The sequence below is a fragment of the Aythya ferina genome (assembly GCF_964211825.1).
Source record: "Aythya ferina genome assembly, chromosome: 11".
NCBI lineage: Eukaryota > Metazoa > Chordata > Aves > Anseriformes > Anatidae > Aythya > Aythya ferina.
Window position 1 is genome coordinate 6569745 of NC_140307.1, and position 25613 is coordinate 6595357.

At 47.4% G+C, this 25613-nt stretch overlaps 1 protein-coding gene across 1 annotated transcript in view; it reads right to left on the minus strand.

The window, feature by feature from the left end:
• SLCO3A1 (solute carrier organic anion transporter family member 3A1) overlaps positions 1-25613 on the minus strand; it is a 129732-nt gene that overhangs the window by 12977 nt on the left and 91142 nt on the right. Inside the window, exons 3-8 of the mRNA XM_084532839.1 lie at positions 21572-21670; positions 18670-18933; positions 10621-10785; positions 8505-8703; positions 7436-7574; positions 2839-3014 (exon numbers count right to left, since the gene is read on the minus strand). Coding sequence (XP_084388965.1) covers positions 2839-3014; positions 7436-7574; positions 8505-8703; positions 10621-10785; positions 18670-18933; positions 21572-21670 — 1042 coding nt within the window. The remainder of the gene's footprint in view (positions 1-2838; positions 3015-7435; positions 7575-8504; positions 8704-10620; positions 10786-18669; positions 18934-21571; positions 21671-25613) is intronic.

Sequence of the window (25613 nt, forward strand, 5' to 3'; positions counted from 1 at the left end):
CCACCTCTTCAAAAAGTCATTAATGGGGCTTTTCTTCTCCCTTTGCCTACAGCCTCGAAAGTAATTGCGACAGTGGCCATGTGATGGGTTCTGGAATTTAGCGAAGTCATTAATAACAGCAGCTGATCCTGCTGTCGGATAGGGAAAAATGAAATTCCCATCCCAGTAAATCATCGTTTACAAACTCCACATCATGATTTTCAGGCTCCACATGCTGAGAATTGGTGGGCAAGAAAAACGCCTTTTTCCGAGGCTTCCCAGACTACTGGGAATAAGAGGAGAAGGGTGGATGATGGACCAAAATGTTTGGTCAACCTGTGAAACCAAGCCTTTCAGTGATGACGTGCTCAACAAGACTTCTTTTCATGGAATTTGTTTTATACTGGGAAGACAATCATTGCCCAACCTTTTGCTATGAGCAGAACCCGGTTTATCGCATTAGTATCAACCTCCAAAGGTGCTTTAAAAAGTAATTCATGGCTTTCCGATTGGCTTAGCTCAAGGATCCTATTGGCTGAAGTTATCCTCTCGAGGCAGGCTCAGCAAAGCCTCTGGCATTTCAGAAATCATTAACTTGGTCTCAAGCCTTATAATAGCATTTTATGTCCCACGGTATACAGAGGCTTGGAAGGCAGATGGTGATCCCCACGTGACTGGGTTTGTCATGCAGGGAAACGTTAAAGGCCTCGGTGTTTTTTTCCCCCAGCTCTTCACAGAGGCCTGCACTCAGCCCTGCCAGTGACACCCATGGGGGCATGGGCACTCCTCTGTATAAATATATCGGAGGGGAATCAGAAAATACCAATTAAAAAGCCAGAAAAGCAATAGGATTTAAATTAAGAGAAGACCGTTCTGATCACTGTCCTTATCTCAGACATTACACAAGCCATGTAACCTGGTATCAGGACTCCTACACGAAGCCTATAACCTCTGGCTCGGTTTCAGCAGTTTTCAGGCAGACACCCAGGCCTGATAAAAAGACTTGAAGGTGTGAAGTATCTACCCTTGGAAAAATGTTTGAGTGATTAATGGCTTGGCTTACATAGGGTCTACAGTAGCATGGGAAATGAAGGAAACGGAAACAGTATCAAAGTTTATATTATGGGAAAAATAGATTATCATTTGAAAAAAATCAGTGGTTTTTAATCAATGCTAGTGTCTGCCTGTCCACCTTTCTGTATTAAGTCAAGGTCAATCCCCATACCTTAGTGTGAAGTACAATTTGTCACCTGGAAGCATCTCCTTTTCCTGACTACAACACTGAACCAAAGACCTTCCTAGATAAGACATCTAATTTGAGGACTCTGAAGGGAGGGCAGACAAATTTCACACCAAGTGCTGAAATAATTCTAGAGCCTCAGCTCCAACGCGAGCAGTTACAGCTGATTAAAGTGTTTTCTGGCTAAAACTTCAGTTCCTGCCCTGTGGCCATCTCAGGCACATGCCTGGGCACACAAAAACTCCCAGTCCCAGTGCAACTCTTGCTCGTCTGGTGGGGGGAGTTCACTTTTAAATTAAACACAGGAAGCGAATGATGCTGTTGTCACTGCCAGAGACACCAGGGATACATGCCAACACTTCCTTTTAGCAATGCCTTATCCAAGATGGCATTTGCAAGAGAACATGTGGTGGGATATGGTGAGCAGCTCTTTCCCATGCATTTTAGCAGATAAAACACTAAAACTCTGAAGGGAGTGCAGCTACTAATTTGGAAGGGTGAATTGTTTATTTATCTGAGCTGAGAGCTAAGTATTTTTAATGCTCCCTTCCCTTTTTCTTGTATTCCTCTTCCTGGCTGGTGACTGGCTTTTCTCATTTGAAGTTGACACAAAGACAACTTCATTCAGGATCCTACAGGTGCTGGCAGCTCCCTCGAACAAAGAACCCTTCAAACTTCAAATTACTTTTGCCACAATATTTATCATGAGAAATTTGATTTCCCTTTAGCTACTGTAGATGCAAAGAGAGAAAAGAACCAGTAGATGGAATATCTCATTTTGTATCCTGCAGGGAGACATGCCCTCACCAAGCTGTTCTGTCCAAGATCCACTCAAGAGTGTGCCTCTAATACAGACCTTATTGATTGGGTTTTATTGGAATTTTCCAGGCTGCAGAACGGATCTGCTATTTATGCCTCTGGTTATTATTCTCACTAAGTGACAGCCTCTGGATAAACGTGGGCTTAGATATATACTTGTATCATAGGGTGAAGTGTTCCGTGTGTCTGGAAATAACACAGGGTCGGTTATCTGACTAAGCTACTTCAACTATTCACATTGGCTCAGCCCCGAGACGTCCTTCGTACTTTAAAGTTCCTTCTGGCTTTGGACTTGGTCCAGGGTGAGAGAAGTCAAACTCCAGCCAAGTGGGTACTGACCAATGCTCACCTTTGCCACAGTCTTGTATTTTTCCATCATTTCTAAGATCTCCAGGCCATCTCTAATGGTATCTCAGCCATTACATGCTGAGGCCACGGGGCTGCAGTTCTGCCACTTTGCTGCTGCAGCTGTAACGTCCCTCCTGCCTTGACTGGAAGCTGCACTTCTGCAGGTCCTTTCCCATGCTAACCCCAGCCTTGGCAAAACCAAGTTTGCTGCCCCTTTTTGCAGCATCCTGGCAGCGACCTTCTTGGTTTGCAAGCCCAGTTCCTCCTCACTCCCTTTTTACCAACACTGAACACGAGTGATTCCTTTATTCCCTTCAGCCACGGCAGGGATGAACCAGGTGCAGTGAGCAGCACCCCATGAGCCCCCGGCCCCATCCCCACCCCGTGAGCAGCCCCCCAGTGGCCGCAGCCCCCAGGCAGCCCCCCCCAGTTCCTCCTGGCATTGGCCTTACCTGATGAGTATGATAACTGAGGGCGTCTGCGCCATGGCCCCGATCATGCTGCAAACGCACATCACGCAGAGGAATGTCAAGAAGGCCTCTTCGCAGCCGGGACTGGGGCATTTTCCGGGAACAACGGTGGCATTTTCGGCAGGGACCGAGCTGAGGCATGAGCAGCCGCTGAGGTTCTGTGGAGGAGCACAGGGGTTCAGGGAAAGCAAGAGCTGTGGTCCCCGGCACCTGCCCTCTGCAATGAGGGCTGCCAACAGCCACTCGGAAGGCTCTCATGGTCAATTAAGTCACTCCTAAGTGCTTATCTGAGGGGGGCTTGGGAAGGATTCCCAAGCATGTCAGCTCTGATGCATGTGACCAGCAAGAAAACATCCCTCGGCTTGTTTCTTTTCTCCTGCTCCTTTCAAGTCTCTCCCATAAATGTCATGGAGACGGAATTATTGCCAAGTTATGCCCCTTCAGAGGAGAATAAAGAAACGATCTGTGTCCCTCAGACACAAAAGATCCCCCAATTATGGGTCTAATTACTTTCTTCTTTACCTTTGTCTTCATGGCTCTTGCAGTTAACTTGAAGTATGTTAAAACCAGGTAAATCTGCAGCCCTGTTCCTGGCTGCAGGACCAGTGCCTGATTCCAGCACCCTGGGTTTTGGGAGGAGGACACCCATGGCACATGCTGCAGACCACCAAGAGCTGACTATCGTGGTGTGGCAGCACGGACACTGCTGGACTCGAGTGCACTACAGGGCTAATCAATGACACCTGGTTCAGAGAAATTTGTGTCGAGCTAAAAGCTGAAGTCAGGCAAGATAAACTATCAATATGTGATCAGAAGAAGAGCGAAACGACTGCATTTCTCTTTGATGTCTCCAGCAAGTGCAGGATGTGAAAAGAAGCTTTGTTTGCCAGTCACAGATTTAGTTTTTTTTCTTTCTTATTTTCTAGCTTGCCCTCCTGAATTTGTGAGTGGGGGATGTCGATGCAATTAAGGCGCACAATACTACCAAGAAATCCCTTAATGAATACAGAACGAAACGATCATAAATGATTCATGTCTTGTCTTCGTTGGGTTGCTGGGTTTGCAGGTCACATGTTTGTAAGAGGAGTAATGCCATAAGTAAAACATACTGAAAAACAGCTTCGTCTCCTCCTCTTCCCTCTACCACATTCGAGCAGAAATTCCTTTGCTTTTCTACTGGGGTCCCCTTAGGAATGTACAAAAGCACACTTTCTGGTTCACTGCCTCTAAAGTTAAGGATCTGTGGGGACGCTACTCTAGCCTTTCTGACACCAATCTCTTTCTTCTTGCATAGGAGTCAAATGATTTTCTTCCACATAAGTGCACAGAGGGCAAGAGAGACTGCAGTGGAGAGCTCCAGGATCGCGGGAGTAGACATGTAGGTGCCTTTCTGGCTGGCAAGCAATCATTACCATAACAAATTCCTGTGCTGTGAGTGAGAAGCTGCCACCTGAAGGCTTTGAGATGGTGACAATTAGCACAACTGCAGTGGTGTTTGCACAGCAATAACAGTGCAGTAATTTGTAACTCCTGGCTCTTTTTGCTGTACATTGTTGGTGTCCAACCTGCCAGGACATGGCCCGGTAGATTAAACCACATCTAAATACATACCTGTACTGAAAAATCCTGGGATAAAATTTCCAGTGCTGCAAACGTGCACAACTGGCTGCTCATTTCTGCTTATTTCTAATGGGCTCTCATCAAAGAGCAAGTGCCTGTTCCTGGCAATGGTGGGGCAGATTCTCCTCCCGTTGGTGTGGTTTTCTACCCGGTACAACAAACCATGCAGCAGGTCCCTACCTTCGGACCCTGAAACGTTGCCCCTCAATCTGCTTTTCCAACCACCTTGCACCGAGGTGCTATCCCAGAGCAATGCAAGTATTTTGTACCAGCTACATCCGCTCGCTTAGTGCTGTGCCTCAGCCTTACTCGGGAGATCTTTGATCTTTTATTACTGACATGCGATACAACTCACAGGCATCAAACCCAGGAAACATCAAAGATGGACTTTTACCTTTGCCCCGTGGCAAAGCAACTTTTTGTTACCCATGCCAAATCGCTACAGATTCCCTTGTCTGCAACCCCACCACCACTCAACCACACATTTATTTTCCACTGCCTTGCAGCTTGCACACCCAGATTTTTTATTTTTTGTGCGTGTGTGAAGCTGCACAGGAGCAGAGTTTGCACCTTCAAGAGCATCCCAAGTTTGGGGTAATTATCTACACAAATTACCCATGTTTTTAATTATGTTTTTTTTTTTTTTTTTTTTAAACCTTGGCTCTGACAGGAGAGGGACAAGCTGGTACTTCACTGCAAAGCCCTGAGATGCCAGCAATGTAACGCTGGGCTGGAATTCACGCACCTCCCGCCAAAAGAGAGATTAAGAAAAGCAACGGCACAAAACAAACAAGATGTACGGTCAAAGGCTTTGCACGCATGGGTCACTTTCGGGAATGGCTCAAAAGGGATTTTCCTGTGGGTGCCAGAGCTCTGCCTATCAGCCCCAATACTCCTAAAGCTTTTTGGAAAGGTGCACCCCTGCAACCAGCTCGATAAGAGAGCACAAATGGAAAAGAAAAAAAACCTAACTGAGCTACACGCTGTTTTTGAAAATTGTTCACAGAGGAAAAATGTAGAGAGGCAGTCAGAAACATCCAATGCACTAAAGTTAAATAAAGCATTCAGAGAATTTTATGTCCCAGTAAAAAGCAACCCTTGGCTCATCACGAGCATATAACATTCACAAGAACCTCTAGACAGGTCATTACCTGGATTATGGGTTTAAAACCTGGTTTGGAAATTTGGCTTTGCCTCAGGGCCATGACATGGCCAAACTGGTCCATAATTTTTGATAATGCCCTTTCTAGAGGATGCTACTGCTTCACTAATTTGTATTCAAAACGGTACTGCGAGAAACCACACAAACCAAAGCATCAAAAAGAACCCCAAGATGACGATGAAAGGAAAAGAAAGAATGAATGAGCAAGAGAGAGGGGAAAGGACAGAGAGGTTCTTGCTCAGAGGTTTGCTCTCATGGAGCGCGAGGTCAGGCAGCTGCTCGCTGAATGGACCAAGCTGAATTTTCATTCCTGCGCTCCTTCCAGAGGAGCCCAAGCTTTGCCCTGAGTCACACAGCAAGGCGGTCGCTCCTGCACTCCAGACACGAACAACGCTGGTCGTACTCTTGCTAAGGGCTCGGCGAACTGGTGAGACACCACTCTGCGTGCTCTGTACAAGCTGGCTTCTTGTCAAAACGCTCACGTTGCTGCCCGAAGTGCTGGCTTGTCTCTTGTCGGGAGGTTGAGGGCAGGAGGTAACGTCTTTGCATGTACCACGGCCCAGGCCACAGGCTCGTGGGTCCCTTCTGGGGTTGCTGAGAGCACCGTGAATCCGTGGCACTTTCCTTTTTTTTCAAAGGGCCGCCTTCATCTTTGAGGCTGGAGTGGGAATTCGGGAAAGAAGAGGTTTCAGCAAGATGAGCTGGCTCCCAGGTCATCTGTACCGCGAGTCTGCGCTTGTTAGCAGCGAGCTTGTGCCTCACTGCCTGGTGCTCGCAGGCGGTTTGTCTCTTCAGGGAGGGGAGGCAGGTTTGATGTCTCCTCAAAAAGGCAGGATGAAACCACAGAGGGATAACTGCACGCGGTGAGCGCTGATGTCCCTGAAGCTGCAAACGGTCACCACGACTGGGCTCACCTCCCTCAGGCTCCACACAACACGGTCACTGCGCCTGGCACGGCCCCAGCCAGGGAGCAGAGACAGCAGAAACCCTGCCAATTCCCCCCCACGGGAGCGACAGGCCTTCGTTTGCAGTGTAACCCAGCAGGCATTAGCATTTCAGCAGTAAAAAATGGAAAAGCAGACTTTTAAGAATTCTTCGTCTTTACACAGAGATGGCTTGGTCTTGAAGAGCTTTCTAAAGGAATAAACTCTTAGAAATGGAGAACTGAAAAATGCAGAATGTCTTTAGAGGGAGTCTCTGTTCTCTCGACAACTGTTCTTGCCATTGCCTCAGAGAAAAGGAGTGAAAGAGAGAAGCAAGAGGAGCAGAAGGAAATCTTAAACAAGGGTGAATAAAATCAGGAGTTGGTCATATGTGTCTAGGAACCAGACTCGGGAAAAAAGCAAGTAGAAAAGTAGAAAGGACTGGCCAGGGTGAACACTACCAGGTGGAGAACCAGGGAGACGGGGAGCAGCAGGAGAAAAGAGCTTTCCCCACAGTTTGGGCCAGCAAGCTCTTGCAGAAGATCAGGATTCTGTCAATGCACATACACAGATTTCCTCCTGTGCTGCTCTGCTTCAGTGCTGAGAAGAAAGACTGGAAAGGGGGATGACAAGGAGGAGGAGAACGAAGGGAAAACCCATCCTGCTTTATGAGTGCCCCTGGCACACTGCCGCCAGAGCCAGCGGGCATGAAGGCAACAGAGCGAGAAACATCAATGGCTCAGGACCAGAGACTTGGGGGCTTAACCACTGCTGACTGTAACTGAGTGACTCGACCAGATATGCACTACCCTCCTTCACTTGCTCTCACAGAGTCATTCCTACAGGTGAGAGATGCCAAGGAAAGGCTGCTTACCGTGCTGCTGCAGCCAGCAAAGCAGGCAGATAAGTAGGTGACCCCATCTGCACCACAGACTGGAGTGAAGGAATCGGTTTGGCATTCACAGTTGTTATTGCAGGGGGAATATGGGTCCAGAGATGAGGTTGGAGTTGAGCTGTAGGAGAAGCAGAAATAGAAATTAACAGGTAGTATAATGATACCAGCCAGCTTTTCCAATCAGTGCTGCACAAAGATGGCTTTGAAGGGAGGGTGAGTTAAGGCAAACAAATTACAAAAAGCAGTGGGCAGGCTATCAAGGTCCCAGCTTGAGGAAATCCAGGCTACAGTCTCTCCTGAGGACAGAAATGCCTTGGCCACCATCCCTCTGCAATAGGAAATCTAATGTGAAACTTGGGCTGCCTCGTCTTCTCAATGAGCAGCCCCAAGGAGACCCTAAGACATGCCCAGAGAGGTTGCTCTGTGTTTTTCTGGAGAAGTGAACAGCTGAGAGCCTGAAGTTTTCATCTTCATAAAAGTCACTGCTGCATGCTGAGGAGCACCAGAAAAGAAAACAGGGAATAACTCTCCAAGTCCTGTGAATGCTACAGTGAACTGGGTACCTCGTTACTCCCATCAAAATGTGTTTGGAGCCATTCGTGCTCTCTCCGCCATATCCAAATTTCCATGTGTCTGTAACCTGGTTCTACAAATTCCCCTCAGGCACTCCAATAAACACACAAAACAGTGTTATGTCCCTCACTGCCAGGAGAAACCAGCTGGCGTGGTGGATCGAGCGCTGTGTAGGTGGCCATGGGTTCAGAACTGGGTCTGGCACCTTTGATTCAGTTTGGCTGATTTTAGTAAAGCTCATTTGTCAGCTGCAGGCACTCAGCTCTCACATGTGGTATGAAGAGCCCCGAGAGTGAGAGCATTATTCGATGCTGCCCTCCTTAAACTGCTTGCTATATGGTTGCCCGTGGGCCGGCACTGCCTGAAGGCTGCTCATTGAGGACAATTACGTGGCACTTACATTGGCAAAGCTGAGAGAGATGTGCCCTTTGTTGGCTGGATGGAGGGGAGACCCTGAACCTCTCTGGGGACTTACTTGTTTCCATAGGGAACAGTAACCCCTGCCACGGGTCCCGTGTCACATCCCAGGAACAGGAAAGACACGTAGCAAGCTGTGGACACCAGGTTCACCAGCATGGCCATCCTGATGGCTCCCAGAGCAGAGAGGCTGAGCTTCTTCACCAAGAGGCCACCCAGGAATATGCCCAGACACGCACATGGGATTGCTGTCATCCCTGCAAGAGAAAAAAAACAGTTATCAGCAAGTGCAGGTAAGGGTCAGTGAACCACACTGCTACAGGCTTGTATTTCTCAGCAATCAGATCTGTGTGTTATCGTTGGGAAACCTTCTAATGGTCAACTACCGGAGCTGATATTCATTCACTCAGGCGTGTTCTTCTTAGCAGTCATCAATCAGAAGCCACAGAAGCGCTGACACCTGGCAGTGACTGAGTTAGAGCCCGTCTGGGATGGCAGACCAACTCACCAACCACCAGCTCGCTCCTCTCCTCGCCTCAGGCACTGCACAATTATATCCGTGCTGTTTTCTCCAGCCTTGTTTTAGGACACGGACTGGGGCTGCTCCACACAGAGGGATGTATACTTACCGCTGGAGGAGCCACAATTTTCTTCTAGTTTTCATCCATATTTTAGGAGGATGCCAAAATGGCCAAGGGTGGCCCACCTTAACCTAAACAACAGCATCTTTAATGCTTCGTGTGACAGCTGGCAGCCAGAAAAGTCACAAATATTCCAAGGTGTCTGGAAGCTTTGGGTGAACCCCACTTGGTATACTTCAAAGCAGTCTGATTTTCAGAGATTAGGCAATAGTTGCATTTGAAAATGCTAAGCCTCCCTTACAGAATCTCCTTAAACTGCGAGATGCAAAATCACTGCCAGAAGTGACTCACTTTCCAGGCACAGAGAGGCATTATCACACTGAACGTGTCTGGGTTCACTTTAATCCCTGTGCTGCCAGTTGCACTCCAAACCTCACCTTCCCAAGCTAAGCTCAGAAGTGCATCCAAATCCTCACATTTCTGGACTCCCACAAAAGCCACCTGGGAAATCTGGCAGCAACGCTGCTTAAATTAAACAAGTTGTGAGGATGGTGGAAGTATCAAAGTCTCCTACACCCTGCTTGGTCAGAGGCAGGACGTGCTCTGGCTCACGGTGTTTCCCTCTTTGCTGGCTGGCCAGCTGGCCACACATGCTGACCAGCCAGACACCCTCCTTCAAACAGCACAGTGGTTGTCCTTCTTCCATTGGGCCAATATTGAAGTTGCTTTCCTTTGCCAAGCCTTTAATTTTCAGGAAAATTACAAGAACCTGACATCTCAGAGACCTCTGCCCTTCTGTAAAACCCATTAAAATCCACCAGCAAGTTTTGCGTCGCCGGTGGAGGCAAGATTGACTGCACGAGGTTGTTTCTTTTGGAAAATTGGGCCCAAACCAGAAGATATCACTGAGTTCGATGGGAAAATAAGTAACTGTCAGGAGAGCAGCTTGCAAGTTTTTTATTTCGATATTAAGATTCATCCATTTCACGATGTCTCAGTTTTTGACAGGTCACTGCCAGATGCCCATCTGGTGAGCTGTGGGTGCAGATCAGCCAAGATCAACCCGCAGATATTTCAGATGGGTGCTGCTGAGAGAATGGCTGTCACAAACGAATTGCTAGACTGCTTGGAAATGAGCAGCAGGAGAAAATAAATGAAGATCCTGCCTATGCATGAGTATCCTGACAGAGAATGAATGAATGTCGAGAAATGAAGAGTACATGGGAAACAGCAGCAGCATAGCATGGTCAGAGAGAAGGGGTTTTTGAAGCTGTTTCAGCTGATGATTGCAGTCCTCTCATTTTCAGTACAAGAGGAAAGGAGGGGACTAACAGGAGAAACTGGAGAAAACTGGAATACCTGAACCAGGAGATAAGTAGCTAGATGGGCAGCCCTGTAGCTTGGCAGGTAATTGTGCCAACGGCCCAGTTTGGTTAGGATTTTTGCTGAACTTCAGGGCCATCACATCTTTGGATGCTGGGCAAGTTACCTTCTGAGCAGCCTTATCAGCAAGCTTGGTTGCAGCTACCAGTCATGCTGAATATTTCAGTGCCTTTGCATGCTGGAGGCTCGGCGATCCCTGTGGTTACTCACCCAGCAGCTGGTTGGCAGACGAGGTGGTGAGGTTGAACTGCTGCTCCAGGTACTTTCCCAGGAAGGCGGCAAAGCCCGCCACCACGGCAATCTCCATGCAGGCTGCCAGGATGATGCAGGTGAAGACAGGATTGGAGAGCAAGTGCTTTGTTACTTTGGGGATCACTAGAAGAGAGGAAAAAGGGAGAGGTGTTATCGTGCAGGCTCTGCTCGAGGTGCTGAAGGTGCCTTGCTACTCTCCTGAGGACAAACTCATGGTATTAGGGCTAAATTTCCACTCTACACAGAGAAACTGGTCGAAAAGTGGCAACACCAGATGAAACAAACCCCACAGTGTCATCTAAAGTACCAGGAGGTGCAAAGAGAAGTCATCTGTCATTATTCCTAAAGGTTAAGGATGATTTTGAAATTTTGAAGGATCAATGTTTTCCAGCATTGCTCTCGTTTCCCTTGAAGGGACGTCAGTCAGAGCCTGATATTCTCTTTTTCCTTCACCTCTCCCTGCCTGCTCCCCATGAACAATACCAAGTCAGCTGATAAGTGCCATGAGTGTACATAGTACCCACATTCTTTCAAGCTTTCAGACACAAGCTAATCCAAGCTCACATTTGGCCCTTCCTTTTCCTGCCATCCAGGTTTGCCTCAGTTTTTAATTCCCACCTAACACTGGCTCCCACGCCAACATCTTCTTGCAGCACATTTGTGTGCAAGCTGAAATTCTCTTCTCTGGCCCAGGGGCACTCATGAGCATGAAGGATCCCACATCTAGGCCACGCAGATTAGCCTGGGTGTTCCCACAAACCTGAGCTTGAGCAGCTGAACGACACCTTGTGCCTAGCCCCTACCAGCCTTGGTGGCTGCAGGGGTAGCAGGGGACGTGCTGAGCTCCTCATTGTGTAACACACACACACACACACACACCCCTGCTTTAGTTTCATGATCCCTTGCTCTTCCCTCCTGCATCACTAGTGTCCTGAGCCCTCTTCCAAGCTCGTCTCTATTTCCGATAAGGAAACACAAGTTACCTTACAAAGGGAAATTTGGCTAATGAATCAGATAGCACATTTTCTACTTCAGTGAACATTTTAATTATTGCCGAGATAACACAGCTTGAAGAGGATAGCATAGCAGTACAGGAGAGAGCCTTGCTTTGTCTCAATACCTGATGACTAATTTCTCCCTGAATTAAATGTGAAAATCATTAAGTTTGAAAATTACCCTGCTGAAGTGTAGTGAAGCCTCAATGGGCCCCTATTTGCATTTTGAAAATCCATTCCCCACCCACCTCTGGTGTACCAGGGTCTGCCAGATGACAGATTTCTCTGGTGTGGCTTCTATTTTCCCTTAGGGCTTTTTTTGGTGTGAAATCTAATTGCACTGGCCTCAGCAAGAAAATGCACAGCTCTTTGTCAAGGCTCTGCTTGGGTCCCCACGGTTCTTTCTTTGGGAGAAAAAAAAAAGGTTATAATTAGGTTTGATCTAACCTTTCTGGAAGGGACCACTCCACAGTTTCTGGTCTCTTTACATCACAAATGTTTTTTCGTGCTGTATAAAATTCTTGCTTCCTGAGGATTTGCTGAACATAATGAAGGTGCAGGAGGCACAGCACTTTTTAGTGGGAAAGGACTTATTAAAAAACAAAACAAAACAAAAAATTACAGGGAAGAAGAAGTCTGGGAGATTCAGACGTGGACAGATCTCAGAAGCTACCTGCTGCCTCCTTCAGTTCTTTGGGGGCCACCCGCAGAACTTCCCCTTCTTGCCAGGAAAAGAAGGGAAAAAGCAAAGGTGGACTTGGCAGAGCTGAGCTCGGAAAGCCATATTTAAGGTATTACTGCCTGTTGTGCCTCTGGAGTTCAATCTGTACAAGATTAATGGATTCCTTGAGATGTAGCTTTGTGCCAATTCAAATGTAAAGACACAGAAGTCTCTCTGTAACTTCACCCACCAAATAATAACACTGACAGCCTGTCTTTTGCAAGATGGAGTTAAAGATCATGGACATTTGTTGCTGAAGGTTGCACGGCCAGTACCAAATCTTCATGCATTACAAAGTGAAAACCAATCCCTCATACATGCTGGAGGAGAGGAAGGGTTTTGCAGTCCCTGCAGCATCTCACACGAGTGAGAAGGCTGCTGCGACTGCCTTGCCTGGCAGTAAGTCCCACCACTTTGTCACCGGTCATCCTCTCTGTGCATCTGGGCGTGAGGTTTCGGGGACAAGTTTGTCCTTTTCTGCACATCTGACCAGTGCATAACGCAACGGGGCTCTGTACCAGCTATATAATAGGGTGTAACACAAAACCCAGTGCAAAGAGCACAACAGCAAAGGAGGAAATGCCTGGCAGCCTCCACCATCTTCTCTCAGCATGGGCCAACTCATTCCCTTTTATTTTCTAAGGAAAATGACAAGAGGCTCCCCAAAGAAATGAATATCCTTTCATCTTGCTACTGCCACCCGTTAAGATGATTCATTTGACACCTGCTGCTGCCTTATCTGTCTCAGTTCTTGGGGTGAAATACCTCTGGGAACAAGATTAAAAGTCAGCAGTGAAGTTTAAAAACCTCTCCCTAGACTGGAGTGACGTACATTCAGCTGTCTGGCATATGGTGCTGGGTAGGAAGGGGGAATGGAAGATGTCTGGTGGGGGACAGGAAAGCCCCAGGAGCACAAGAGCTGAGCGTGGTGCTCCTTCCGTGGAGCTGATCCCAGTGGAAGTGATGATAAACGTTACCTTGCGCCTTGCTGACTCAATCAGGATTTAGACGCGTGCTCCAGCCCAAAAGGTTAGCTGCATGCTTCGTAGCAGCATTTTGGAGCTACAAATCTGATGTTGAAGTCCACTCATTGAATGGAAAAAGGGAAAGGACTTTGGGATTCAAAATAGTCTTGGAAGTCTTCATGGAGAACCCGCTAGCTGTATCAGACAAGGCACAGGGAGGCTCGCCCTCCCATGGTCAGAAGGATTAGCTCATTTAACATCCTCATCCCAACACACCAGATACATCACAGAAACAACAATACACTGAGAAGAAGTAGAAACTTTATCACCCTCTCCTCCTGCTCAAGTAGCTAAAGCCTTCAGCACTGGTCATAGGATGTTCAGGTTGGAAGGGACCTGGGAGGATGCCCCACAGCTCTCTGACGCCCCTGCTAATCCTTCACCTTCACACCTTTTACCACCCTCAGCAACACCACGCCAAGCACCAGCAGTTCGAGCTGAGGTTGTCGAGCATCCCCTCCTGCTGACGGGCCAGCTGTGGGTGACAGACCACGGGCTCGGCGAGCAAATGCACTTATGTACACCAAGTAGCTTTGATTTGTCACTAAACATCGGGGAGTACCGGGGATAATTGGCAACCTCATTACATGAGGTTTAACTACTCTCCAGAAACGACAAACTATAATCATCATGTTGGTGCTTGAAATGAATTGTTTGGAGCATTACAATCACCAAGGCCCCTTTTTCCAGTTGGAGCACCCTACAGAGACATGTTTTCAATTTGCAGTAAAGATGAGGAACACAGAAAGCAAAGTAATAAATTAGAGGGAGGTTTACAGCCCAGTCCACCTAGGACAGTGGGATGGGAGAAAGACAAAATTTAGCATTGATCCAAAATACTACTTTCTAACAGCAATGTAGGCAAGTCTCAAATTTGAATAATAATAATAAACAAAACAAAAACAAAAGGCAAGATCTGCAGCTTGCTTGAGGAATAAGGGATGAAGAAAAGAGTGAAGGCAGCAAGAAGAAAATACCTCCTGGAAAGAGGAAGCTCCTGTAATAGGGAGAGAGAAGATGGGAAAAGGCAAGAGGCACTAGAGATAATTAAGTTGAGCTTAATATACCAAAGTTCATAAAATAAATACCAAAAAAGGGTATGAAGGAAAAGGATGACACCCATGTCAAACAGGCTTCTTGGGCAGTGGGTTCCTGTAGTCTATTGTCCTGCCTCCAGCAACAGCACCAACCTGATGTAGGGCCTTTCATGGTTACCTGCCTCCCCTTCCTTACAATTAGGACTTCTCAGCAAGCCTTTTAGGTGTTGGTAAGGAACCAAGGTCTTGGGACCAACAGATCTGGGCCAACGACTTGCCTCTACGGCCACACAGCTGGAGCCCTCTCCAAAAGGTTGTCACTGGGACATGTTAGAGCTGTGAATTTGAAACTCCTTGTGGGACCTGCTAATCCTGCTCAATTCCATGAATGCCCACAGAGGGATACAGGCTGGGACCCGTGCACAGCTGGGAGCTTCTGGCCCAGCACTACCTGTCTGCCCGGAGAGCACTCGTGGGGTCAGGGAGCCAGGACCCAGGGGAGCTCTCTCGAGGTACTCAGCAGATCACACAGAGAGCAGGAAGGAACCGAACAGAAGACAAGACAGCTGTCAGCTGTACATCTCAGCTCTCCTACGCTCTTGGAAATGAAGCTGGGTGGAAAGCAAAATGTTTCCAAATTGAGGGAATTTGCAGTTTTGAAATTCATTTAATTCCGCAGTGGGTTTGCTTTTAATTCCTTGTGAATGAGTTTCTATCTCCAAACCTGAAGGATTCCATATCAATTTCAATCCCGTGCCATTTTTTCATATCTCTCGCTAGACAGACGTAATGAATTTCTGGTTTAAATAATTACACAACAAAATGCATTTAGAGCGGAATGCTTCGGGAGAGTTAAAGAAAAAGCCAAGGAAGCATTTTGAAACCAAATTTCATCAGCGCTGACCACTCGAATTCAACAAAAGTAATGTTTTCATAGGGAAAAATGGTTCTGACAGAGCATTTCCAAGCACGTCCCGGAGCAGGTGGTGGGTTAGAGGCAGCGTGTTGATGTGGAGCAAGGGGCAGATGCATGGCAGACACGAGCAGAGGGCACAGGTGCCCTGACAGAGCCGAACGTCATCTCCGGCCCCAAATAGCAGAGAGGTCCCCAGGGCAGAGCAGAGGTGTGAAAGCAGAGCCGTGCCCCCGGGACAGCAAGGACTGCTGCAGCCCACGCCTGAATTGCTTTTGTGGACCACACGAAGAACGCTGGATGAGAACAACCCTGCCAGGCTGCCAGCTGGGAGCAAAGATCAATGGCAGCATTTATCCACCCTCTCCCTGCTATTAATCCTTCGCTTTCCTGTGCTCCCAAATGCTTTTGTGTTGCTTAACTGAAACAGTGATCACAGAAAATGGTGCAGCATTCATTCTCCAGTTTGGTGATGGTTAGCACCTCCCAGGACTGTCCCCGGGCTTTCTTGAGGACAGCCAGGGGGACAAAGGGACTGCCCTGGGCTCAGCCTCCTTCCCCAGCTCTCTGGGGGCACAGAAGAGCTGCCCCAGCCAGCACATCCTACCTGCAGCACGGTGCATGGTTTTCATTGCAAGTTTGAAGCTCTTCTTAAAGATGCTTGGTTTCACATCGTGAAAATACCCCACAAAAAGAAATGCTATGGCTTCCCTAAAGCTGGCTCCTCCTTTCCATTTAGGCCTTGGTAGAGATGAAAAAGACTTTCCAACACTTCGAGAAGGTTGTTCCTGTATTAGTCACAGCTCTTCTGTGTGCTAAGGCTAGAGAAAGCCGAGGAATCTCACCCAGCCTTACGTCTCACTGTCTCTCAGCAAACATTGTAGTGTCTCAGGCATCCTCCCATGTGCCAGACATGCCTTGTCACTAGCTGACAGCCATGACCCAGCTGGGAGCACGTCTCCAAATTACACTACCCCCCTTCTCTCCTGCCACGTCTAGTCACTTGAAGCAGTCACTGCGAGATGTGAATTCTTTTTTTCTTCAACAGCCAAAAAGGACCTTCAGTTTAGCCTCCAAGAATGCCCTGTTGATTCAACATGTTCACACAAAGTCCAGAGGAAGAACTTTTCCTTCCCATAACTAAGCACAAGAGATGGACAATCCCACACCTCCATGCAGGCATGGACTTATGCCCCATACACACCTGTCCAGGACTGAGCTGCAGTAACAACAGATATGAAAAAGGTCTTGGAGTTACTGGCCACACAATTCCTGATGAACGTTTCCACCCACAAACCCACGTACAGGTACATTCTCTGCTGTTCAGCTCCACAAATGCATGCAAACCCTAAAGCCCATGATAGGACAGAACTTGTGACTACACGTACACATTTATATTTTTAACCTCTGTATGCAATTATCTCTTCTTTTTAATCCTAAGGAAAAGAATTAACAGGTGTAGCTTTCCCCAAAGGAAACCTTATACAGCCAACAAATGGATTAAGGATATTAGGTCCTACCATGCAGGAATGCACATATATTTTCCAGCTGCTGGCAGAATAATGCATACACACAGCAAGATTCAAGCCATCACCTTAAACACTACTCATCAGAAATGAGAGAAGCATGTTTGTCTTCCCTTGTGGGGTCTGGTCACCTCCTCCAGGCAGGCACTTCAGCAAATACGACTCCTGACCACGTTCTGACTGCGACAACAGTGCCAAGGGACTTGAAAGGAGATGGCAGCTACCAACACCATGTCATCTGTGACAGCCGCAAAGGCGTGACTAAAAAGGTCGTTCCCTGTCTTATTTGATGCGATGTAAATTGTACTTCAAAGTCCATCTACAAAGAGACTTCTGGAGCTCACTGATCCGAAGTGGGATTTACCTGCAATGAGAAGACTAACGTGGAGGACTGTAGTGCCTCCTGATGCAATCAGTACTTTGAAGCATATGGAAGTGACACTTACATTTCTGTACTTCAACAAGCAATAGATGCTGTGGCACCCCACCTCTACTGGCCTCTCGGTGTGCAAGAACCTCAGCTTGCTTAGCACCACCCCCAGGCAGAACTGACACCCTTCCTTGCAGCAAGGACATGCCATATATTATTCCTCTCTACAAAAATGCAAAAATGTCTAGTGCCCACTCCAAAAACTAAGCAGCCAGAAACAGATGCTCCAGTGAGTCGCCAACAAAAGCCACAGAATCATCCAGATGGACGTACCATTGAAAAAGCCCATTTCCCAAACCTGAGAAAATCCTTGCAACAAGGACAAGAGGATCACAAAATTCATTTTCCTGGCACATTTTCAAACAATGTATCCTTTTACCTTCCTTTCTTTTGAATTTTCTCATCAAGTCAAAGTTTCACATCTTTGACCTTCCCTTAATGAACAACCACATCAACTATTCAAACCATTTTTATATTTAAAGAAAACATTTTTTCCCCAAAGCCTCTTTTTTCCCTTCCCTCATGTACCTCGTTCAACTCCCAATTAGGGTGACTGCACAGGGAGTAAGTGATTTTGTCCTCATTTATCAAAATGTATTAGGCAATAATGAAACCTGCTCTGCCACTGTGACAGAGAGTGGGAAGCAACCACCAGGACTACAGAACCACCCTCTTGGATGAAAGACTTTCTGGTGCAGAGTACGGAAAGGATACAAACCCACACTCCTGCAAAATGCCAGGTCGTTAGCTGGCCTTAATTAGATCCAGGCCCCTTGACATCACTGCAGGACACGATGTAGGGTTTTCTATTCCGAACTGCTTCAAGCTATTTTCTACCCCGCTGCTTTGCTGCCATTTGGGCTGGTATCTCTCTCTTCCCCATCCCAGTTTAAGAGCTGTGTTGGTAAAGCACTTGTTGCCTTGTATCTAGGATTGCAGTAGCCCTGCTGCAGCCCCGGTGCTGGGAGCTCCCCGTCCCTTTGAAGCAGCCGTGCAGGCTCGCTCTCCGTTTCAGGAGGCAGAGGGAAGCAGGACAGTAGACTGGAGAGAAGTTCACAAACTGCTTAGGCAACTGCGTTCCCCTTCATTTTTATCAACCCTACAGGACTATCACGGATTTCAGAAGCTTTGTAGTTAAAAAAAAAAATAAATCTTTCAAGTGGAACAAAGTCTCTCTTTAAAACGAGGACAATGCCAGAGATAATTAGAAGCTAGGGACTGAAATCTCAGGACACTAGGTTTGTATTTTTTTTTCTGGGTAGAGGTAGGTAGCCCGAATCAGAGACCAATTATAAATCCCGCCAGATGCTAGCCTGTCGCTGACTCTCAGAGAGAACGTGACAAGAGGGCAGTGCCTCACCTCGCAGCTGCTGGAAGCAGGTCGTGCTGTTCTCCGCGTCCAGCGGGTGCCGCAGGACCCCGTTGCTCGGCTTGGCCCTCTCGTAGTCCCTCTCGGGAAGCATGGCCTGCTCGCTCTCCCCGGCGTGCTCCGGCCGCGGGGGCAAGGACTGTGGGAACCCAAACATCGGCAAGGACGAGAAGAAGAGTAAGGCACCGCAGAGCAGGAAGCCTCCCCACCACGCACCGATCCACCGAGGGTCATCTGGAGTGATGTCCAGCTTACCTGCAAGAGGGCACAGGTGTAAGTGGCAGGGCTGCGTGGAGGGAACTCAAGGGGTTAATGATCCTGTAGGTTAGAAATCAATTTTTGGGGGCTCTGTTGGCTGGTGAGGGGCTGCAGATCATCCCACACTCCTCTCCTGTGAGCCACCAGTACATACGGACCTTCTCCTGTAAGAGGTCCTTAGGATAAGCAACCCTTCACTTGTCTATCCTGATGGCATGTCCAGCTTCTGCAGCACCCTGAAATCAGGGCTTCTCTCCAGTGTCTTCGGCCCTGCCAGCTCCAGGATGCTGCTGTGTACAAACCAGTGTCCCCTCTGTTGGCACCAAGATTTTGGGCATCACTGGCCCAGCGTGTCAAACGTGCAGAGGAAATAAACCCTCAGTGGCCTCTCCAAAAGCTGGCGGCTGTGGATGTGGTCTGTGAGGGAAATGGTTGATGGATAAGGGACGCTTGGGCTTTTTGGGCACCTGTGACTGTAAGGAGGGTGAAACACTCCTGAACACTGGTGAAAGAAACCCACTCACTGCAGCAAATTGGCCCAGAAATGTGGAGATATCAGAAAAGGAAGAAAAGCAGAGTAAAAAACGAGTATCCTACAGGCTGCCACTCAGCAGAGATAAGGAAAAAGAAGGCACTGGAGTCAATTCGGGGGAATAAAAATAAGCAGCAGGAGAGAAGAAATTGTATTCCCAACAGCAACCTCGCTGCCACAGCCACTAAGTGTGCTGGCGGAGTGTGCCCAGCACTGGGAGCTGGGTCCTGGGGGAGACCGGGCCCCACGTGGCTGGAGGAACAAGCTGCCCCATCACGATGTCTGTCTGGTTACAGCCACTCTGAAAAATCCGTCTCAAGTGAGGCAATCAAGTTGTCTCTCTCGCAGAGACAGAAGGAAACTCTTTTCTCCTTAGGGAAAATAACGTGTAGCTCTCAAATATATATAAAGTTTGAAATATAGTGTTCTGGGAGGATTGAATTCTTCGGCTGTTATTTCCTCCTGCCTGAAGTGCATTTTTTCAGGCTCTTGGGAACACAGCCACAAGAAGAGCCATATAAACAAAGGTCTCCCTCACATCCCCATCCTATAACAAGCCCTGCACGGCAGGCAGTGCAGCAGCTGCCCTGGCACCCTACACCTCTGGTCTGGAACAAGGAGTGGGATCAGGCTCACCCCCTGGAGCTCAGTCTCCTCGCACTGCCCCAAGCTGCAAGGCAGAGCCAGCTGAAGGCTGAATCATTTTCTGGTAACAAAAGAGACCGTGGCCATGTGTGCCCCAGACTTCAACAAAAGACCATGGCCAAAGGCAGCTGGACCTGCCCCTGGAAAGTGCTGTACCCTCCCTGTACCCTGATGGGCCCTATAACTTTTCACCAGCATCTTGCACTGATAGTACCAACAGCAGGTGTTCAAAAAGTGCACAAGACTCAAGCCAACGTATTCCTGGTGTTACTCCTGCTTCTTGCAGTTTGTGGCTTAGGGACTTTATAAGATAGATTTGGTGGCTTTTCCATTTGTTCTTCTATAATCTCATGCAGTTGTCTTTCAACCCACTTGCAAACTTTTAATGCTCTGTGGTGAGGAGTTCCACAGCTTCACCTACTGGACAAGGAATGTCTTCTTCTGCATATTCGTATTTCAGAGTGAATTATACTTAATGATCAAATGCGTAGCAGGATTCAAGCAAGCTCCTCTGCCTACAGAATCATATGAGGCTTTGGCATAGGTGTGCAAGGTGTAAGAAGGGGCCATGCCTCTCTGACCAAGCCATAGCTAAAAGTTTCAGCCATCCAAAAACTAAAAGACTTCTGCTCATTCCATATTATTAAGATTTCTTCACCTGCCACATACATGTAAGACCAAGAAAGGCCAGCAGCACTTTTCCAGATTCGCACAATTCTTTTTTGACCGCTGCAAGGCTAAACTTCATCCAAACGCATCCTGTGAAGATGTATTTGCAATATCATAAAACTGGAGCACACCCTCACAGGTGACAACACGAAGTCTTAGGTTTGCAGCCTACAGCCAGAGGGCTTGGGGAGCAGTGGAGAAAAGCCTGTTACACATTGCCCTCTAATGGCAAAGAGGGCACAGTGCAGGTAGCAATAAAAATTTGCACATTTTTCTTAATGAATAAAAACAATTTGCCAACAACTTGCTTTAATCGAAGGGTAGAGTCAAAGTGAGCAATAATTAACACTGCTTTGGGAAAAAACAACAATGCTCTGAGACTGAACTTGGTCATTTTCAGACAGTGCTGGTGTGGGTCTGATGGGTGGGCATCCCCTGGAGTGCCTGGCTGTCCCTCCCAGGTCCCGGAGATGGCAGATCTCCAGGTTTCATCCCTTGTTCTGGACACAGCCCCCCTAGCATGACTCTACCTATGCTGCCCTGTGTGCTCTGCCACAGTGATATTTTAATTTTTTAGCCACTACAAACCTGTTGCTTATGGGGATGAAGTTGAAAATAGTTGAATTCTAATCAATAAATAAATAAAAAACAAAAAACATCTAAAAATGATATACATACATAAGGGGCACTCAAGATGAAATGAGAAGCAGCGTCCTACTTGCACGCATCAATGTTGTCATGCTGATACATCAATACACTTGATTTTAAACAAATCCCCTTTCTCCTTACTTGTGTCAATGAAGACAGCATCCACGTAGATTTTGGTACAGAAGGAGCCCAAGATAAATCCACAGGCTGGCCCAAATACCAGCATCGTAAACAGGATCCCTACAAGGAGAGAGAAAATAGAAAATTAGTATTTGGCTCAGATTATTCCTTGCAAGTCGTTCTGCTTGGCTCCTACGAGACGGCATTGCCCTACTAACACCAAATAGATACAGATATGTCTCTGTGTCGAGTGCTTCAGACAAAAGGGCACCCTAATGCTTTTTGCTTTTCCACAGCCTTTCAGGAAAAAGAATAGATGAAGCTGTGATAATGCTGAAGGATTTCTACTGAGCTGGGAAGACTGTGGCCATACACTGTGCTCTGGTTGTCTGGTCACTCTGAAGGATGTCTTACTCGAGGTAAAGCGGACCCGTATTCTCTCCACAATGAAGGGACTTTTGCTACCCCCAGCTAAATCTGGGATATTTGCAGAATTTAGATCCAACGAATCTATGAAATCGTGAGTTGTCACAGACTGCTGGACGAAGTCCCTTTAGAGAGGTAGGAGCCCCCATTCAAACCCGTGAAAGCCTTCTCCCTAGCATGTATCACGTAGCAAATATTCCCCGAGACACACGGCTACTCAGACCTCTCCTGCAGACTCCCTCCTCCTGCAAAACCTGCAGGAAATTGCCAAAGCAATGCCAGGCAGAGAGCTCTTGTGAGACAACGACTTACTTCTTTAATACAATATTTAGAACCATTTATTCCCACTCCCATTTTGGCCCTGCAGCAGGCACGCCGCAGGCACGCCGCCAGCTCTCAGCCATCCCGGGCGGAACGGCAGCGGGACGCGAGGATAATCCAGAGCCAGTGGCAGCAGAGATAACACAAAGCAGTTGTAAATTAGACAATGGGAGCATATTTAGCGCCTTCACGTGGGACGGACAAACAACAACAAGTCCCTGAGGAGCCTTGTAAGAGGCTTTCTGAAGGAATCACCGGCAAGGCTGAACAGCACAGAGAGGAGCTGCGTGTGTGGTGAGGACAGCACGGCCAGGGACGTGTTGGCCTGTGGTGGCGAGGCCATGTTTTGCTCACCTAGGACCCATAAAGCCTCCCCCGGGAGACCCCAGGTGCTGTGAAGCACCTTGTGGGATGTGAAGGAGAGCAGGGGAAGGGCTTTCTGCCCTGTGCCCACCCAGCACCATCGCCCTCTTTCCCAGGGCTACAAAACTTCCCGTGGCACTTTATAAAACATCCACGGCGCATTTTTTTGGTCACTAGATGGCATCGGTGTCTGTCACTCGCCCACCAGCAGCACTGGCACTGAGGTTGTAGTGGAAGAGTTTAGTTTTAACAGAGTTATCTGGCAGGGGAACGGCCACGGCTGTTACCCTAATGGCACTCCGGCAATTCAACCCCTGTTGGGCTGAAGAGGGACAGAGGTTTGTCTGGGGATGGTTTCCAAACCACAGGCAGAGCTGTCAGACCACGTGTATATAAAGAAAAACACTACCAAAACGTGTTTCGTGGGGCAACAGGTGAGACAAACACACACACAAACACAAAATCCTTCAAAATAAACAAACAAAAACTGGGGGATATTTTCCCTTTTTCCAAAGCAGAAAGAAGCAGAGGCCTTTTGCCTGTGATCCATCAGCAGCAGAGAGATGCAAGCACGGGCAGTGAGCTCAAACAAAAAGCCGACTGCAGGAGAGCTGCCAGATGCAGGCACACACACACGTCTGTGCCCCTTTTCCCAAGGCTCCCCCTGCAATGGGTGAATGCTGCTCCTCCTCGAGCAATTTGTTTTGCATAGCTAACAGCCCCTTCAAAACAGAGCCATGTCCTCAGCTCCTAAAGCACCACCTTTTATATCCTGGCAGCTGAAATCCAGAAGGCATCACTCTGAAATGTTCTCGCTAGAGGGCAATGTGGGATAGGGCAGGGAGCTGAGGAGCTGAGACCTTACAGTAAGGTATTAAATTAACATTCACCTCTAGGGTAGGTGCAAGAAATGCTTGTGTTAATTGTGTTTTTACTTTTTCTACATTTTGTCCTAAAAGCAGGTAAACAGCAGGCTCTCCCCATGCCCTTTTTGCTCTCCGCTTTCAAGATACCAACAAAACCCTTTGACTGCAGAATTTTACACTTTGTCTCATGAATTGAACAGATCCTGAAAAAAAAAACAAGGCATGGGCTGTCAGGATCGATAGCCTGGGGCCTGGAGAGAGCTGGACAATGCTCAAGGGTCAGCAGAGCACACCACTGGGCACAAGAAGTAGGCACTGAGGCAACGTGGATCCTACCTGTGGTTGAACATGTACGTGGAATTCAGCGCTCGAGAGGAAATTACCCAAATTAGAATTAGCTTAAGACATCCTTCCTCTTCCGAGAAATTCTGCATGATTGCTCATCACCACCGTTATTAGGAAAACACTTTCCATGTCATCTGCCTGACCACACAACCATGAAGCTGCTTCGTTAGAGAAGCTCGAGTAAAACCTCTTCTCCCAGCCCTGGGGTTGCTGCTAAGGATGAAGATGTCTTAAGCTTGTGGATGGCTTTAACACCACTTGCTAGGGCTTTTCCCATCTTTCCCTCTAACTTTTTATTCAATCAGCCTGATTCAGCACAGGTGGATGCTAAAGAACACCAATACCAGGAGCAAACAGATCCAAGATCTAATCCTGGCTCCATTACAGCCTCTTGCAGAAATCCCACTGATGGCAACAAAGCTGGCTATCAGTGCGGGATACTCCAGCCTCTTCCCTTTCATTCATAGCTTAAAATTCAGAGCTCACACTCAGAGCCATCACTCAGAGCTGCACATTTGGTAACAAACATAATCGAGAGAAGGGAAAACAAAGCGAGAAGTGCCAGATCCAGCAGTGCTCTGTAAATACACACCTCCTGCTCTGCACGGCCGGCTGCCCCTCTTCCAGGGGGGCTGTGCTTCATCCTGCACCCGACATCGCAAGGATGAGCAGGGCATGTTCCCAGGGTAGCACTATACAAACTACTAGAAAGAAAGATGAGAAAGGTTTCTCCTTTGTGCAGTTTTTTTTTTTTTTTTTTTTAATTTTAATTCTTTCCACATTATGACAATTCTTAAAAATGCTAAAGAGCTGAGGATTGAAACTAACAAACTTGCTTTGGGACAATTCAAAGTTTCCTTTGGTAACTCAAAAATACTTAATTTCATCTTGGTTCCTTTTAAAGCACAATTATGTTTTATTTTGAAAAAGCTCATCATTTTCAGCTTTCCTGTTCTATCCCTTTCTGCCACTCCCGTTGCCCTTGGAAAAGTCAGGCTGAAAAAAAAAAAGGAAAGAAAACCAGGCTGGACTGAGGAATTAGAATAATTTTCCTCCCCCTTTTTATCTAATGGAACAATTTGCCAAATTCTACTTTGTCCTGTCAACTACCAGACATTTTCCAGGGGCTGAGGAAAGGGCAGGGACAGAGGGAAGAATTTGATCTGACATTTTGTGATGGGACTTTATCACTTCTTAGTGAATAAGGCCTAGGACTGCTAATGCAGTTCTCCATTAGAGCAAAAGAAGAGAGCAACAGCAGGTGCGGCTACATCTGTGGAAAGAGATGTGCACAGAGATGCTCCATCAGTCATGCAGAGTTACAAGTTACAAAGCCAGGGATAAGGGAAGTCAATATTTCAGTAATAAGGAGCTATCCCCTGGTGATCCAGGTTGCTTTCCAGCAGCAGTAGGATCCCCAAACACTACCAAACTCTTGCTGTCCGCATCAAGTCGATCTCTGTAAAGAATTACTTGGGGACAGTGACTCCCAGCAGAAAACTCCTGGCTGGAAATAAGACATTGAAGGAGATGCAGCAAGACTTGCCAGCCACGGGTTAGGAAAAAAATGCATGTTTTTTTTTTCTCTCTCTTTTTTTTTTTTTTTAACATGAAACCCTGAAGCAAAATGGTCAGAACTCTGGGTATGGGTTTCTTTTATAAAGGAACTAAAGTAGTTTGTGATGGGATTTAGTGACTAGTGGTAGAGATGTTGGAAGTGGAGGTAGAAAGTGAAGTAGCCT